The 17253-nt window shown below is 39.0% G+C and overlaps 1 protein-coding gene across 1 annotated transcript in view; it reads right to left on the minus strand.

The window, feature by feature from the left end:
- The window catches only part of GCC2 (GRIP and coiled-coil domain containing 2), a 31673-nt gene extending 21396 nt beyond the window's left edge, over window positions 1–10277 (minus strand). Inside the window, exons 1-6 of the mRNA XM_058045140.1 lie at window positions 10176–10277; window positions 6838–6900; window positions 6096–6180; window positions 4956–5023; window positions 3688–3792; window positions 387–2849 (exon numbers count right to left, since the gene is read on the minus strand). Coding sequence (XP_057901123.1) covers window positions 387–2849; window positions 3688–3792; window positions 4956–5023; window positions 6096–6180; window positions 6838–6900; window positions 10176–10277 — 2886 coding nt within the window. The remainder of the gene's footprint in view (window positions 1–386; window positions 2850–3687; window positions 3793–4955; window positions 5024–6095; window positions 6181–6837; window positions 6901–10175) is intronic.
- Window positions 10278–17253: the final 6976 nt, after the last annotated feature.

The raw sequence follows: 17253 nt of genomic DNA on the forward strand, positions 1-17253 counted from the left end.
GCTAATGCAGATGAAGAAGTTTTGTTTGCGATGGAACCGCAGAAAGCTAGAGGTGAAAGATTATGAGGTTAGGTAGTCCATCTATTCAGTTGATTGTTTCAAGGGATATTGATAGGAATAAAGGTTCAAGTACAAGCAACTTTTGTCAAAAAAGCATTATGATTGGTTTTGTTTCATTTTTTTTTTTTTTTTCTGGGGGGCAGAAGGGAATTCTGAGGTGCTAGAAAACTCAGAAATATGTGCTTTCTACAAGGGAGACTCACTTTCAGGCCAAGGGAAAAAAAAGGAAAAAAAAAACAGAAAAGAGAGAATTGAAAGTATTTTTTGAACCTTAATTTTGAAGACTTTAGAGGTTTAGTCTTTATACTTCAATAACAAAATATAACCTTTAGAGAACTCAGTTCGTCTTTCACATTTCTAAGCTCAGTTTCCTTCTGTTCCAGAATGAAATTTAAGTCGTCTTGTTTTTCAGATCCTTTTTGCTGTTCTTGTATTTGATTTTCATAAAGAGCAAGTTTTTGACTCATCTCTTCAGTATTAGCTAAAAGATCTTGATTTTCAATCCTTGTTTTTTCACTGGCATTTCTCAACTCCTGGATATCACGTTGAAGCGCTTCTTTTTCAGACAACACTCCTTCCAGTTCTTCTCTCAAAAGATTCTTTTCTTTTTCAAAATCCTGAATCAGGGATCTGTGTTCTCTATGTTGAGCTGCATTTTCTTCCTCTAATCTCTCAACTTCTCGCTGCAAACTAATTACGTCCTCCTCCTTTTGATGAGCAAGGCACTGCTCTTCTTTAATTTTTGACAAGCATTCATTTGCAATTTTTAACAAGTTAAGAGAATCATTTTCTTCATTAGAATCTGAAATGCTGAACCCCACTTGCTCAAGTAAGTGGTATAGCTGAGTTCTTACAAGGGATGTGTGCACTTGTTCATTTTCAAGTAATGTTGATATATGGTCTTTTTCTGCAGTCATCATTTGTAGTTTCTTTTCTAAGTTTTCAGACTGCTCTTTCAGTAGTGAACAACTATCTTTTTCAGATGTAGTCTTTCCCAGCTCTTCACTTAATTCACCTTTTTCCTGAATGAGTTTCTTATTTTCCTCATGAAGAGTGTGCACTTCAGATGAAAGCCGCTCTTTTTCATGCACCAGAGATTCAATCTGTTTTTCTAATTGTTCTAGCATTTGAGCATTTTCACCCTTAGAAATGAAAGCTTCATTCAGTCTCTCTGTTAATTCCTCTACCTTTTGCTTCAGGTCATTATTGTCCTGGCTAGCACAATCTACTTCTTGCTGAAGTTCCTGCATTTTAACTTGTTTTTGCTTGCATGTTTCCTGAAGGGTTTCTCTCTCTTCATTCAAGCATTTCACATCATTTAAAATATCCCTGTTTTGATCAGTAAGAGCAGTGATCTTCTCTTCCAGTTTTCTTACAGTAATCTCTTTTTGGTCAACGGAGCTTGCCATTGCACTATTGTCCTCCTGAAGACTAACGATTTTACATTTAAGTTCTTCTGTCTCTTCTGAAAATTTTTTTACTTTTTCCTGGAGGTGATTTACATTTTCAAGAAGAACATCCCTTTCATTGAAAGCAGCCCGGAGTTTCTGTTGCAGTTGACTGACATCAGAAGCTTGCTGTTGTTTCATTGATTCCAACTCCTGGCTGATCTTTCCAGCAGATTCACCTAGCTCAGCCTGTAGAGTTTCCATTGTTTCTCTCAGGCTGTTGTAATTGGACACTGCTTCTTCTTTCTCCTGAGTTACCTTCTCAAGTTGTTCTCTAAGTTCCTGCATTTCAAAAACTAATGCCATCTGTTCTTTTTCAGAACCAGATAATAAAGTTTCATTTAGTTCAGAAATTTCTCTCTGGTGCTGATCTTTCAGAGTCTGAACCTCTAATTTGTGCTCTTTTGCAGCAGTTTCATAGTGCTGTCCTGCTGCTTGAAGCTCCAATTTTAGTTTTTCAATTACACAGCAGTAATCTTCTTTAGTAAGCTGCAATTCATTTATCTTAAAATCCAAGTCTTCCCGCTCATGAAAGTACTCATCCTTCATACGATGGATTTCCTCTTCCAGTTTTGTCTTGACATTGCTCATATAAGTTAACTCATCTTTTAATATACTATGTTGGGACTGGAGTTCTTCTAAACTATGCTCCAGGTACCTAATTTTTTCCTCCATTTTTGCTTTTACACAAGGTTCTTCTTGTGTATCTGCAACATCTATCTTGTTTTCTAAATTTTTATGTAGCACTTCTCTCAGCTGCTCCAAGTCATATTCACGCTGGTCAGTCTGAGCATGCATTTCATCCTTGGCATTTTTCTCTGCCAAATTATGCTGCAACTGATTTATTTGATTTTGCTTTTCTTCATTTTCTTTAGATGATATTTCAATCTGATGCATTAGTTCTGACACCTCTTCTTGATGAGCAGTTTTTAATTTTTTAAGCTCTTCATTCAGACTTTTTATTTCATTATGGTAACACTGAGAGGTGCTTTTAATAGTTTCTTGCAGATTTGTCACTTCTTTGTTTTTGTCCTCATTCACAGCTTCCAACTGCTTGTTCAGACACAAAATTTGCTCTTCATAAGTAGATTTAATTCTTTGGACATCATCTTGTAATCTTTTAACTTCTTTTTGACTATCATTGTAACATTCAACCTGTTCCACCAGCTCCATTTGTTTCTTCACTTGTTCATCTAATTCCATCTTCAGCTTTTTTAAATCCTCATTGTGCTTGCATTCTGCATTTGCTAATTCACTCTTCAGAGCTTTTATTTCTTCTATAGAGTCAATTCTTGATTGTTCCAGTTGCTTCTGTAATTCTCCGGTTTTAGCCACTGCAGCCTAAACAAACAAGAAAATTATTAAACACTGGTAATTTAGCACACAATATTTCCAAGTAACTGTTTACAATGATGAATTAGAAAATGTAATAGTCCACAGTTTTAAAAACTGTTATAGCTTTAAATATCTAACTGTATCAGGACAACTCAATTCAGAAGACACTACAGAGAGCATGAGGACATTTGCAAAATGAGAAAGGAAAACTAAGTCCTAGATCATATTTACCAGCATAATTTCACAAAATGGTCACGACACACTTCAGCTTTAGCAACTATTCTCATAATGCATTAAAGATCAGATTCATTTTAGAGCATCAAATCCAGGTATCTGGAATATAACAATATCCATCAATTGCAAGCAATTCAGTCTTCACTTTATCATTAATTGAGATTATTGATATAATCTCAATATAATACAGGTGCCTTGGCTGACAGGCCCTTTCTTATGAATATCTAAAGGTAAGCCTCACATGAATATCTAAAGGTTTACCTTGTAAAGGTAAACTCGTGCTCCCATGGAAAGACAGACTGACTGAAGCCTATGTAGGCTTTTAATGCACAGACTGAATTCTTCTTGCAGCTGTGGATCTAGACAGCAGATACAAGATTTTTTTATTTATTACTATAAACTAGGGGGTACAGAGAAAATATGTACAGCCTTTAGATTTAATATATACAGCCTTTAATATATACAGCCTTTAGATTTTTAAAGACTTTTTAAAGATACAGAACACAAGTAAGTGAAGAAAAAGATTAAAATTTGATACACAACAAGGAAATGTAGAAAATAAATAAAATTCTGAAATATTTCAGTAATGTTCTATGGCTCATTTCAGTACCTCTGCTTCTTGCTTTATTTGAACATTTTCTTTTTTCAGAGCTATGCACTGCTGCTGACTTTCAGCTTTTTCCAGAAGCACCACATCCAGCCTTTCTGTGAGAGCCTAATATTAAATGAAAAAGAACACTGAAAGCAGGGTTTTTTAATGATGGAAACAGTGTAGAAACTCACATATAGATTATGACATATAGATTATTATTGTAATATAATTATCACATATAGATTATTATTGTAAAATAAACACATCAGTCGGCAATTTAAAAATTGCTTTCAGCCCAAATAAAACTGATATGAAATAGGGAGACAAAGAAAATGATTTTGGGTTCTTTTAAAAATTGTACTTGTGATCAGCTAACTTTTGATTACCAGGTGATGGTGGTGAAGTTCCCTTTCTGCAGAAAAGAGACCTCCATCCAAATTATTCAAAACAATTCTCTAATTGAGAAATTCCTCCTCACTACCAATTTTCGCTTTCGTATGCTATGACCCTTATCTTGAGAAAACCAGATCCTATAATTATTTCTTGTGACATACTACTGGAATTATGTGTTTCTAATCTCATCAAATAATTGATTGAGAACTTTTCTAAATGGCTAGTCTTGCTGCAATGGTCACTCCAAAATAAACAAAAGCTGGTCTAACCAGCCAAACAAGGAAAAGTCTTGCTGGGGACATTTGTAGAGTGACAGAATAGTTTGGGTGGGTGGGGACCTTTAAAGGCCATCTAGTCTAACTCCCCCTGCAGTGAGGGACATCTTCCACTCCATCAGGTGGCTCAGAACCCCATTCAACCTGATCTTGAATATTTCCAAGGGTGGGGAATCTACCACCTCTCTGAGCAACCTCTTCCAATGTTTCACTGCCCTCTCTGTAAAAAAATAAAATCTTCCTTATATCTGATCTAAATCAACCCTCTTTTTGTTTAAAACTCCATTATCCCTTGTTCTATTGCAACAGGCCCTTCTGAAGTTAGTCCACATCTTATAAGCTCCCTTCAAGTACTGTAGTGCTGTGGTAAGCTCTGTCTGGAAAGTGTACTTTGTACTATTCCTCACAGAACCAAGAGTGTTTGCTGGCAAGTGGAGTAAGGATGTGAGGGGAGAAGGGAGAAAAAAAGGTTTTAGGAAGTGTCTTGGACTCCTGCAGATTGATTACATTCAATTTGAATAATGGTTTTCAAGCTATTGACTTTTTACCGAATTATTTCTGTGGATTTATTTCAGCTAACTTTACATAATACAATAGAAAACAATCACATATTCCTACCTGAATAATATCATCACCTCCTGCAGTAGCTGCTTTAGATCTGAGTTCTTCAATTTCTTTCTCCAGTTCTTAAAATGTAAAGAAACGTTACAGTATGAATTGATGCTGCATCACAGTAGCAGATTTTAGTAAATCCTGTGCCTGACAACACTTCTATTCAAATCAGAGAAGTCTTTTACTCCACCAATCTTTGTTTGTTACTCAGTGATAGACAGGACTAACAGAAAGAGAACAAATATTCAGTACTACGTCTCCAGTCCTGAGACACTGAGCATGGTTTCCTGAGGAAGCAAAACTTCCTGGCTTGGATAGAGGGACAACAGATAGAAATTCTTCCAAAGATCATCCATTTTACCTTCTATTTCATAATCAATTTAAATCAGAGGAAAGATATTCAGTTTCTACTGTTACTCTAAAAATAGGCAGCAAGCAGAAGAACAAGATCTTATGAATAACCACACTGAGGAAAAGCCTGGTACAGCCCATTCTGTATCCTTATTGTTTCAGAGGGCAGCTACCAGCAGTCAGCATAACTGTCATTCCAAGCGAGGGGAAGTGACACCAGCCCAAGTAGTGGGCCACTGGAGGAAAAGAGACTGCAGAGTGGGCAAGGACAGCACATGAGAGCACAGATTTACAGGTACTTTTAGGTGTTAAGCATAAAAATTTGTTTGGTATATTTTAAAATTCCCTGTTAAGGCAAAAAATGATCAAATATGAAGTAGGAATCTATCTAAAAGAAGTCATTGTACTCTACAGCAAACTAAGCTCTACTAATTATACAAAAAAAAAAATACCAGACATTCCTCCTCCCATTTGCTTCCTGAAAATCAACCTGCACCAATACGGGGAAGAGACAATGACAAATCCCACTTCAACTTTTCCTCAAGCTACACTGTCATGCCATACTGTCAGACCAAAATTAATTTAATACCTGACAAAAGCAATGCTTCTTTTCTCTTTCTTAATCAAATTACTTCGGTCCTTATCCTCCCACCATAAAAAGCAAAATTGAAGAAAAATAAAATCTTGTATTTTTGCCTAGAATTTAAATCTACCTATCAAAATCACACTGTGATATTTGAAAAGGTCAGGTAGTGCCAAGCATTAAGACAGAAATTGCACTCTCCAGTAAGATACCTGCACATCTTGACTTCACTTTCTGTATAAGCATCATTTGCTTTTTTGCAAACTTGATGAGGTCTTCCTTGGGCAATGTGTCCAGCTGTAAAGAAAGTATATATCAGAGAAACCAGTTTCCTCTAACCCAGAGGGAAACAGAAACAAGGCCTTTTATCATCAGACTTCCAAAAAGCTGAATTTCAGGACAAGAAACTCTTAACATACATTTGCAAGAAGTGTAACATTTCAAAGAAGAATAAGAGTCCAAGCTACTGATGCTGTTATCCAATTCTGTTATTTCAATTACAGTAACAGAAACTACTCCTCATTTTGTACTTTTCTGAAACAATTCTGAAGCACACAATTGGGCAGCACTGGTTAGGAAAACTCAGTTAGGACGGATTACAATTTAGTAATACAATTTGAACAATATTTTGAAAATAGCATGCTGACCTAACATTGTCATTGTTTAAATTTACTTCCACTGTATGCAAAGACGTCTGTGTCCATTATGAAAAAGACTGCTGCCAAAAGTAGATGCTATTAATAATTTATCAAATATAACAGGAAGTGAACATATAAAAAAGAGACTTTTTTTCCTCATGGTTTCCAAAACACTTTATCTTAATGTTTATAAGTTAATTTTTCCTGTCTAGAAGAAATGTTAAAAATATCTTTGTCTTCCTATTAGTCACAGCTTGCATGCTAACCCTTGCAACTATTGCTATCCAAATAAATGACGTTTGTGAGGACTGATTACCTTTGATTTGCCTGATCCTGGTGTGCCAGAAGATGCCACCATCTCCTGCCCAGCATCTTGAACCTACAACAAAATAAAGTTCAATCTGCAGTAACAGACTTTTTGGTGTAAAACTACCAAAAGAACTAACTGAAAGTCTCCAAACAGAGGGGAACTGAATATAGTGAAAGCACAAGAAAAAAAAGCAAACCAGAATTTTTAAAACAACACGTATTTGTAGGATGAGTCAGAAACATAGCAGACAAAGATCTACTGTCATTATTAGAACAGCAGAATGGAAAGCTCCCAATGTCCAAACCATGATTTTATGATTCCATTACTGAATGGACATCTAGAGCTGATACAGTACTGCAAATAAATTTTATTTACAAGCAGTTTCAAAAGCATGACTCAGCATCTTGTTCTTAAAAGAGCCATTAAAAAAAAAAAAAAGAAAGAACAACAACAACACAACCAAAACAAAAAAACCAAACAAAATACCACCCCCCCCAAGCAACAATAAAAAAAACACCCAAAAAAACTTGTAGAGGAGTTGCAGTTCAATCAAACCTTGAGAACTTTTGAACCACATAAGCTCCTAATATTTTTTTGTTTCCTTCTTCAACACACTAGTTTATCTCTACAACTGTTAACCTATCAAATATATTCCAAAAGATTCAGCAAAGTCAGGGCTCATTTGGACAAACTATAACCCTTCTCTTCCTTTTTTTTAAACATGCAAGTCCTCACTAGGATTGCTGGCATGACAAACATATCTGAAAAGGCTCTGCAAATTCTGGGCTCTCTATCTGTGAAATAAATGCAAAATGCCTTCTACTGTAAACTTTCACAGATCTAATCTGGGAGACTGTTGCTTTAGAGTGGTTTAGGTGGGATATGCTTATGCATAATCAGGAACACACAGAAATGTATGCAGCCACAATGCTGCAAAGGAAACGGGAACAGACACTGCCAAAATATCAGGAATAGCATTTCCAAACCTTCACCTTTACCCTACTTTTTTCTTCATACCATATGTGCATGAGTATAAGAGTGAAGAGGTATATATATATAAATATTTGTATTTTTATATATCTAGATGTTTGTGTGTGTGTGTGTATGTATACACACCTACCCTCACTTTCATTCTGCTACTTTCTTCATTCTGCCAAAAAATCAAAACCCTTATGGTAGAAACTAAGGAAGAACCAAACTGGATCTGAGCACTATGAGTGAGAATGGACAATCACTAATAATTTGGACAAAAGAGGTGATACAGATAACAAAAAGCATCACCTTTAGAAATATGAATTCAAGTACAGACCAAGGACAAAGGCAGTTATAGTAATCTATGTCACATATGCTACATGTTTGGGTTTTTTTTCAAGATGGTAAAAAGAAACTTATAAGGAAAAAATGTGCTGTACAGCATCAGGGAAAAAAGCTATGAAGTTTCAGATTTTTTTAGGATGTAACTTTGTCAACATTTACACTCCTAATACTTTAGCACTTGGACTGCATAATGAATTATAACAAACTGCATGTACTGTTCAGAAAATGACAGCTCACCACTCTCCATACTACAGCAAGGTCAGATGGATTTTCTTCTCACAATACTTTTACTCCTTTAAGCTAATACAGAAGCAGAATCACACACTGTGTAAAACAATGCATCCAGTTTTGCTGTTCTGGTAACTCAACCCAGAGACAGCTCATGTAGAGGGCTTCACCCACTTGAGTTAGAAGAAAAATTATGAAGATTGTCGCAGACATTTTTTCACAGAAATCCTTTCTTTCAGATTTCTGTGTCTTCTGGAAGGCTGAGGCCTCAGAAGAGAACATAAACAATTATTATCAGCTGCTGGGGAATGCAACAGGGGCACCTATTTTGATTGGTGATTGGTTCATGTTCCCATGTTTATAATTAAGGGCCAATCACAAAGTGTAAGCTAGGGACTGAGTCCTTGGCCACAACTTTGTTATAGATTCTTTCTATCTATTCTTAGCTAGCCTAGCTGCTTTGCAAACCTCTCTCTATATTCTTATTAGTATAGTCTTAATGTATTATATATAATATCTTAATAAATCAGCCTTCTGATTCAAGAAACAAGATTCACTGTCTCTCTCTCACCAGCTGTGACCCACTCAGGCGCAGTGATAGAAGATGAGCTACCAAAAAACCCTGAACTTTTAGTTGCATCTGAACTGTGTGCCAGCAGCTACTAAGTATGCTTTTAAGCCCAATACAATCCTGCATGGTTTCTAGTCCACCATTCTGAATTCTGGATGCTTCCAGTTTACACACACACACACACAGACAGACACAGACACATTCTTTTTTTAGATTTTATTTCAAGCCTACTTTACCCCCTACACCAAGGTGTTTCCATGCCGCATTTCAAGATCTATGTATTTTAACTGCTATCTATCCCTTACCTTTGCAATAGCTTAACATCCTCTTAGAAAGCCTAACTAATGCATAAATGCAATATACCAGCCTTTTCTGTGAACTGTGGCATAGTGGTCATCATGGACAGCAATTTTCTGAGCAGTGTGCAAGCATTAGACATCATCTACCTTAAGTGTACCAAGTCACATCAAAACACATTTTGACTTGTGATTGCTTCAACCAACAGTGGCATTGAACCTCTATTAGAACGTGGCACACGAGCAGCACAGACACTACTAGGAGAGTTAATTTAATGTGTGAACATAAAATTCCCCAATGTTCCCTTTGGATTTGCCATGGTTTTTATAAAAGCTACACTAGATACAGACGCCCCAGCGCTTTTATTTGTTTGCGTTGGTAGGTGTTTCACAGCGGACGTCCTGTTAACACATCGATCAGGTCACCTCAGTGGAGAAGGAACCCTTGTTCGCCCGTGGCTGCTGTCGCACAGTAACCACGCGAAGCCCTGGCCGTGTGTCCGTCACCCGAGTGTCGCTGCCCTGCAGTCAGCGCTGCCCGCTCTCCCCAGCCGCTGCCCACAGGGCGACGTCCCCACCTCCCAAGCACGAGGGGCACTGAACGAGCCCCTCGCAGCCAGCACCGGCGCTGCCATTTCCGCAGGGCAGGGACAGCGGCAGAGGCAGGGCCCCCTTCCCACCCCCGGCCTCCCTCACAGCTGCGCCACCCGCGGGGGCTGCGAGGCGCCGGCCAAGAGCGCCCAGTGCCCCACGGGCTTCACCGCCCGTCACTGCAGGCAGGGACAGGAACGCGCGGCGTGGGAGGGGCCGGTCCGCACCTCCCCGCTCCGCCGTGCTCCATGCCAAGGTCACGCACCGCCCCCTCCGCACCCGCCCCGGCTGCGCTGACCCCGGGGGCTCCGCGGCCCCTCTGCCCAAGCCCGCCGCGTTACCTCCATGGCGGGGCCGGCCGGCTGCAGGGGCGGGGAGATCGCGGCGCCACAGCCGCTGCCAGCGCCGCTACATCCTCCCCGAGCCGCTTCCGCCTCCGTCATCCCGGCACGCCGGGCTCGGCCTGTCCGTCACGGAGCGCCGCCCCGGGGCCGGGCGGGGCTGAACCGGGAGCCCGCGGCCTCGGCGGCTGAGCCCGCATGAAACGGGCCGTGGGCCGGGGAGTCGGTGTTGCGGCCGATCTCATGTTCTCCGCCTTATGAAAAGGGGAAGGGGTACGGCTGCTACACGAGTGCAGCCCGCTACTCCCTGTTCCTGAAGGGCGCCGAAGGGCAAAGCAGTGCTGCAGGCAGGTCTCTCACTGCCGCCGTAAGGAGAGTGTGAGGTGAAGGGTGACGTGCTCAGGCAGAAACGGAGCGATTTAAGACCCCGTTTTTAATACCTTGATGGGAGCACAAATTGATTTAAATTATTTATCAAATAAATGCGGCCGGTGCCAGTAGGATGGTGCCAGACTCTGCATCAGTGTCCAGCGACAGGACAAGGAGCAGTGGCCTTAAATAAAACCACAAGAAGTTTCACCCCAACCTGAGAAAGAATTTCTTTACTTAAGGGTGGCAGAGCAGTGGCACAGCTGCCCAGGGCTCTTGTGGAGTCTCCCTCTGGAGACATTCGAACCCCACCTGGACCCATTCTTTGGCACCTGCTCTAGGTGACCCTGCCTTGGCTCGGGAGTTGGATGAGATGATCACCAGAGGTCCCTTCCAACCCTAACAATTCCATGATTCTGCAAATTCAAAAATGGGTGTGAAGGACTACCAGAGCCAATAGCAGAACCTAGGTGTTATGGCTTGTAATTGCATGTTCTTAAAGAGACTTTTTATGCCTGTTAGAGTAGATGTTTGAGGGCAACAGTGCCTACTTTAAAGGGCACACATTTTTCATTGTAACCATGCATGCACTTTGGTAGTGCCTGAATAATTTTTCACATTTCATGATAAGTAATTGATTTTTAATGAAAAGTTGCCTGGGAAAAACAATTTAGGCATATTATTCTGTTTATGGTTCACTGGGTGAATACTGAATATCACCGAATTAATTATATTGTCATGAGAGAATATGTAGTTTAATAAAAAGGAGAGTAGTTTGTTGAAATGCTTGTCTCAGAAGAATAATTGCGTTTTTCCAAGTCTGCTTACTGTCCTTCTTGTAAAATTCAAATGGCAAATAGTGACAAAAAGCAGAAAGCTTCTTCACATATACCTAAGAAAGTGGTTTTTTTCCCACCTCCAAGGCATTCACTGTCCATTACATATATTCATATATCTCTACTTATGCAGCTGCACAACAGTAGCAGGAGCACATGGTTCCATGCTCACAGAGGTTGCTGGCAAGGAGCACATGTCCCTAACCAAAAAGCATGACAGTGTTTTTTCATTACTTCTATTATTATACTTTTTAGAAGCTTCAGAGGAAATTAAGCAGATTTATTCTTTCCTTCTCCTTTCACAGTGGGGTACTCTGAACTGGTTACCTATGCCTGCGTTGCTCTGGTCTAAGGTGGGGATTTCATACAATTTCAATAAGAGCTTTTTGAGATGGAGTCCTTCCAACACCATTCCAGAGCAGAAGCTTTTCACCCCAAACTATGCCATACTGCGTGGCTCTGTGCTTTGAGGTCAGCCTCCAACTGAATTTGAATGTTTGGGAAGAACACTGTAGGAAACTAACCTTCTCTTTTGGGAAACCACAGAGAGAGCAATGTTTCATGCACATTTGTTCCTTTTGCCTATCTTCAGACGGTATGTATTGTGTACCAACTCTTCGGTTGTCTCATTATTTAACCTACAAGGGAATTGATTTTGGAGCTCATCCAGGGCAGACACAAAAGAGTTTTCAGAGGTGTTAATACTGAAGACAGTGAGCTACCAGCTCACTCATTGCAGGCTTTCTGTAGTGGATTCTTGCTAGGGACCACTCAGCCCTCCCTCCATTTTATGTAACAGAGTTTAGGCATATTGCACATTTGAGATTGTCTTAAGAGTCTTGCATTCTGGTCCTGAATTGCAACAGCAATTGCAAAGAATTCTGGTTAGGGAGTGGTGAAGAATTTTAAAATTTTCTAGAATAACTAAGAAAAAAAATTGAGGACTTTGTCTGTTGATTGTTTCAGTTTGTTACAATAAAGTGCAAGTTGCTCTGAATTTTTCAGGGAAAAATGTTGATTTGTACCTGCAATAGTCTGATAAAATTTTCTTAAACACTTTAAGAATTGTGTCTTGCCTATCTAGAAGGAGACAGTAAGCTGATACATAATAATAAATGCAGCTAACTTGAGACAAGATAAGTGAGAAAAACAAGAATAATTTACATAGTCCATATATCTCATGATTTTATTATCTTTGTAAAAGATAATTAATTCATATTTGTAAATAGCATTGTCTATGTAAAACAAGATTGCCAAGAGATTTATGGGATGTGTTGGGGCAGAGCATAACAAATTTTCAATTCTGCTTTCATTGAGAAGCCAGGTCTCACAGGGCTGTAATTAGTCCTTACATCAAGGTAGGGTACAAATGATTGTTCACTATCATTGGAATTATTAGACTTGCAAGAATTTTCTGAAGAGCACAGAATGAGAAAATACCTGTAATTTTGCTACTGGGGAATGTGTTTTCAGCATAAAGGAGCAGGTGCTTTAAATACTTGCCACTGTATTTTGCAGCAAGTTCTGAGGATTGCAGACTCTTAGTTTTGACCCATGCTGGGCCAGTCAGAGTGCTTGCTTTGAGCTGCTTCTATGCCGTTTTTACATGCCAGGTTAATATGAAGGAAAACAACACATGAATTTATAGTATGTTAAGTATTCTCCTCTGTTTGGAAACTTAAAGCACACCCCCCTGTGCAGATGAACTGCAAATTATTTGGCTGACTATGGCCATTTTGTTGGGTTGAGGTTCAGTAGGCTCCCACAGGAGTGGAAGGGTACAGTGAAAAAAGAGTTATTTATCTCAGTACTAATTTGTGAATGAAGGATTTGGTTAGGTGTTAAAAAAATTAGACTGTATATACAGTCCTTAATTCTAGTCTTAAAATGTAATAAGAAACAGAGGTGGGTAGTTTGTTGTTCTCACCAGCAAAAGCCAGCAAGCCTTCTGATAGATTAATGTAAAACTCACACAAGGAAACATTTTGTTTTCACACCTGGTATGAGACCTGGCTACAAAAGTCTGTTCTATTGTTAACAGCACATGGAGAACCTTTAATTGCACACAGAGATAGTAGCAAATGATGCTGAGTGATATTGGTACAGTAACAAATTACTGTGAATCAAAAGGCCCAACTTTAACAAATAAAAAATCAGTTACCTTAATTTTTAGGTGCCTGACCTAAGATTCCACCTGTATTTATATTGCCTGTACCAGAGCAGGACCCAGGGTAGCTTGCTTTTGCCATGATGCCTCTGTCTCCACAGTGATGGTAGATGGAAATGATTCTACTGGGAGCCTTCAGTTCAGTCTGAGCTCACACAGCTGATAGATACCAAGTGCCCTTGCAGCAGCCTATGCCAAAGCCCTTCTGCAAAAGAATCCATGAGTAATTTGCTTCTTTGACATTAACCACAGGGTGCTGCTGAATGATTGCTTTCCTGATCTACCTACACACTGCTTGGTCTGGAGGGCAGGCAGAGCCTTGTTTGTTATCCAGCCTAAGCCCATTACTTTCAGTCTGGCAGCACAGTTTGGCTGCATCTTAGAAGTATGAAAGACTTAACTCTCACTCTCTGTGTGCCTCTAGGCTTACCTACAGCATACACTGAGACATTGAAGCATTCACTGAGAATGTGAGGGAAATGAAACCAGGCTTAAAATATGTTAATGCACTTCTGAAAAATGCCAGAATTAATAATTAACCTTGTGGTCAAGGTAAAACACTTTCTGAACATGTTGATCTAAACCATTAATATAAAGTATGAATCCATATCCAGTAGGGATAGGGCAAATTACATAAAATCTTCTTCCTCTTCATGGTTTTCCTAACCAGAGAAACAGAGACTTTCAGTTCAAGTGTGAAGCAGATCATCTATAGTTAGATTACTGGAAAGGAAAGCACTGTCCCTCTGTCTTTGAATACTAGCTAGGATGATAGAACAGCTCCCTCCTCTGTTTCTTTCTTTAATTTTTTGGAGCTCTGTGCTTCTTTCATTCTTTTTCACAAATTACCTTCACATTCCATGTGAAGGTAAAATGTCTCCTGTAGCTGCTATTGACCGCCAAACTCAAGGGGGAATACAACTATTCTAGGATTAATACAGCAGTGTCTTTTAAATAGTCAGTATTGAAGCAGGAATCTTTGGTCATTCCCATGGGAGGATTTGTTTTGACTGTTGTTAATGCAGAGCTGCAAAACAGAAGCACATGAACAATTGACATGTATTAATCAACACTGACCCTGAAACATTTTTAGAGATGAATAACAAAGTTTCTGTACTATCAAAACCCAGCAGGGACACTTTCTTATAGAAGAAGAAACAAGCAACATCAAAGAAGTTGCTGTGGGATTGCATTAGCTAAACTGACTCAAGTCTTGTTAAACTGACATTGAAGATGTTGCATCTGAGAAGGTAAGTAAAGCTGTGCATGTAGCTAACTGGATGAAAATAAAGCATGGATATATTTTTAGGACTTATGTCTAATGTATTTCTGTACAGTTTTATCTCCACAATAAACAGAGTCATGTGTTTCCATCAGAAGTGTGACAATAGTTTAAGTTATTTGAAATAATGTGGCTGTACACATACAATCTCCTTCTGCAGGTGATCATTGATTTACAGTATCTTACATAAAAATATATTAAATCTCTTACCAACTTTTGTTGGTATTAGTAAAAAAATCATCATATACAAACACATCATTTAAAGCTCTTCTGTACATAGCAGCTGTCAGACCTAAAAACATGGAATTTAAAGGCACTCTAGATGAGGGCCCCCTCCAGGCATATGCCCAGAAGCATAGGCACAATTCTATTGACATAAAGTCAAAATAGACACCAAACCATGGTAGAATCTATGGCCTTTGAGGGATGCATACAATCCATTAACCTTTTTCCCAAATTTTCTTCATAACTACAGGTCAAATAATCTTCACTGGTAACAATAAACTAATCCCTGTAGTTTTACATTTGTGAATATTTTGCAAATCATGATTGAATCTGTAAATTGATCTCTCAGCTATGGTGGCTTGAGAAGGCATAAAAAGCAGAAAGTCTCCACTTTTCTATCCTCCTGCCAGCTATATTTTGTCAAAATAGTTGAGATTCCTGTCTCTGAATATATAGAAAGATAATATCAATAGCATAAGAAAACCACTTCTTATGTAGTCACACATCAAGTGTTTGTTTCTCCCCTGTTGTATTCTAGGACTACAATCTGACCTGTGGTACTTTTTATCTGTTTAAAGCAGCTGAATTGCAGCTGGGTGAAAAGTTACCTAAGGAAGTGAGAGCAAAGGTGAGTTTCCCAGTGTGATTCTAGTCCCTTATAATATGGTGCCTCTATTCTTGCAGTTGCTATGCAACTCCCTTTTCAAATAAGGCTTCCGCCACTGTCAGCATTTTGCTTTTCTGATAGTTTTGAGATTTCAAGGGAGGAGCAAACAGGTTATCTGTGTGACCTTTTGTACAGCACTGCTCATAAAAAGTCACCAAGCTCCTGAGTTAAGCATGTTTTCCATTTACTGATACCTCTTGTGGCACTGAATGAGGATTAGATTGACAAACTGTGCTGACTCACAAAGTTTCATAGAGAAACCCAAGAGAGTGGAAATATCTGAAAGAGCAGGCAACACCTTTTCTTCATACTAGTGAGACAGTAAATCAAGTTAATCATAAACAAAACCCAAATAAGTAGTAGAAAGCTCCTCAAGCTGGTATTTAGCCTTGCTCTTGCTGTGATGAACAGCAGTGCCCCTGACAGATAATTTTTTCTTGGGTAGTCATTTTACAGAGACATCCTTTGTTTGTGGGCAGGAATCTGTGGACTTGAAGTTTAAAAAGAAAATTACACTAATGTAGTAAATACATGCTTCCAGTTTCAGTGATTCTAGCATTTTTGGGGAAAACTCTGTGGTCCAGGACAATGTAACTCCTACATTTACCAGGCAACTTTTTGTTTGTTTTCAAATTGATGCAAGGTATTGCTGTCCTTCATGACTGCATTCATTTTAGATATGTGCTGCCCTTTATGGCTGCATTAATGGCTGCAATATGTGGATTAAATAAGTAGCCTGAAATGAGCTTTGCATTTGGCAGCTGCTCATATTGCTACAGCTTTTTAGCTTACTTTTAACTCTCCATGAGCCAAAGAGAAAATATCCCTGGCAAACATTTTGTATTAAACTTGACTAAACTAGGATAAATGAGACTAAGGCATACTTTTCTTTAGCTGCTGTAATCTACATTCTGTTCCCTCTAACATTCAGAGTGCAAACTCAGTTAAGCAGGAAGTGGCCTTTTTTGCATGCCAACTCCATGGTGGCACTTTAAATCCAAAAGTGGATTAGTAACAGTTGCCTGTAATTAAATGAGTTATGAATTGCTTTAGTTAATTTTGCACAAGCTCAAAGCAAGCCTGTAGTTTTGGTACTAATGCTGAAGCAGAACTGGTTTTTATTTTCCAGTATCTACCAGGCCCTATTGCAACAAAGAGCCTCAACAAGCTGTTTATATACTTGATTGGTAAGGCAAAGGAGAAGGCAATGACATGAAGTATCTGATGAACACTTTTACAACAGTGAAGAGGGAGATGGCATTTGCAGCATTGACTCTTCACCTGGTTCCCACCAACTCAGAATTTTCCAAATGTCATGAGAACATTATAATGTCCAGTTCAGAAGGCAAATGTGAGATGCAATAAGGACTACTGTGCCCATGGCTAGACTGTAAATTAATGCCTCTATATAGCCCTTCAGCAGTTTTTATCAAAGGAAGTAATGGGTGTTTGGTGTTTTTGGAAATGTTGCTTTCATTTCAACAGCATTTCTTATGTCCAACTTAAAATGAGAGAAAATGAAATTTATTCTA

Source organism: Melospiza georgiana, chromosome 2, assembly GCF_028018845.1.
Source record: "Melospiza georgiana isolate bMelGeo1 chromosome 2, bMelGeo1.pri, whole genome shotgun sequence".
In the NCBI taxonomy this organism is placed as follows: Eukaryota; Metazoa; Chordata; class Aves; order Passeriformes; family Passerellidae; genus Melospiza; species Melospiza georgiana.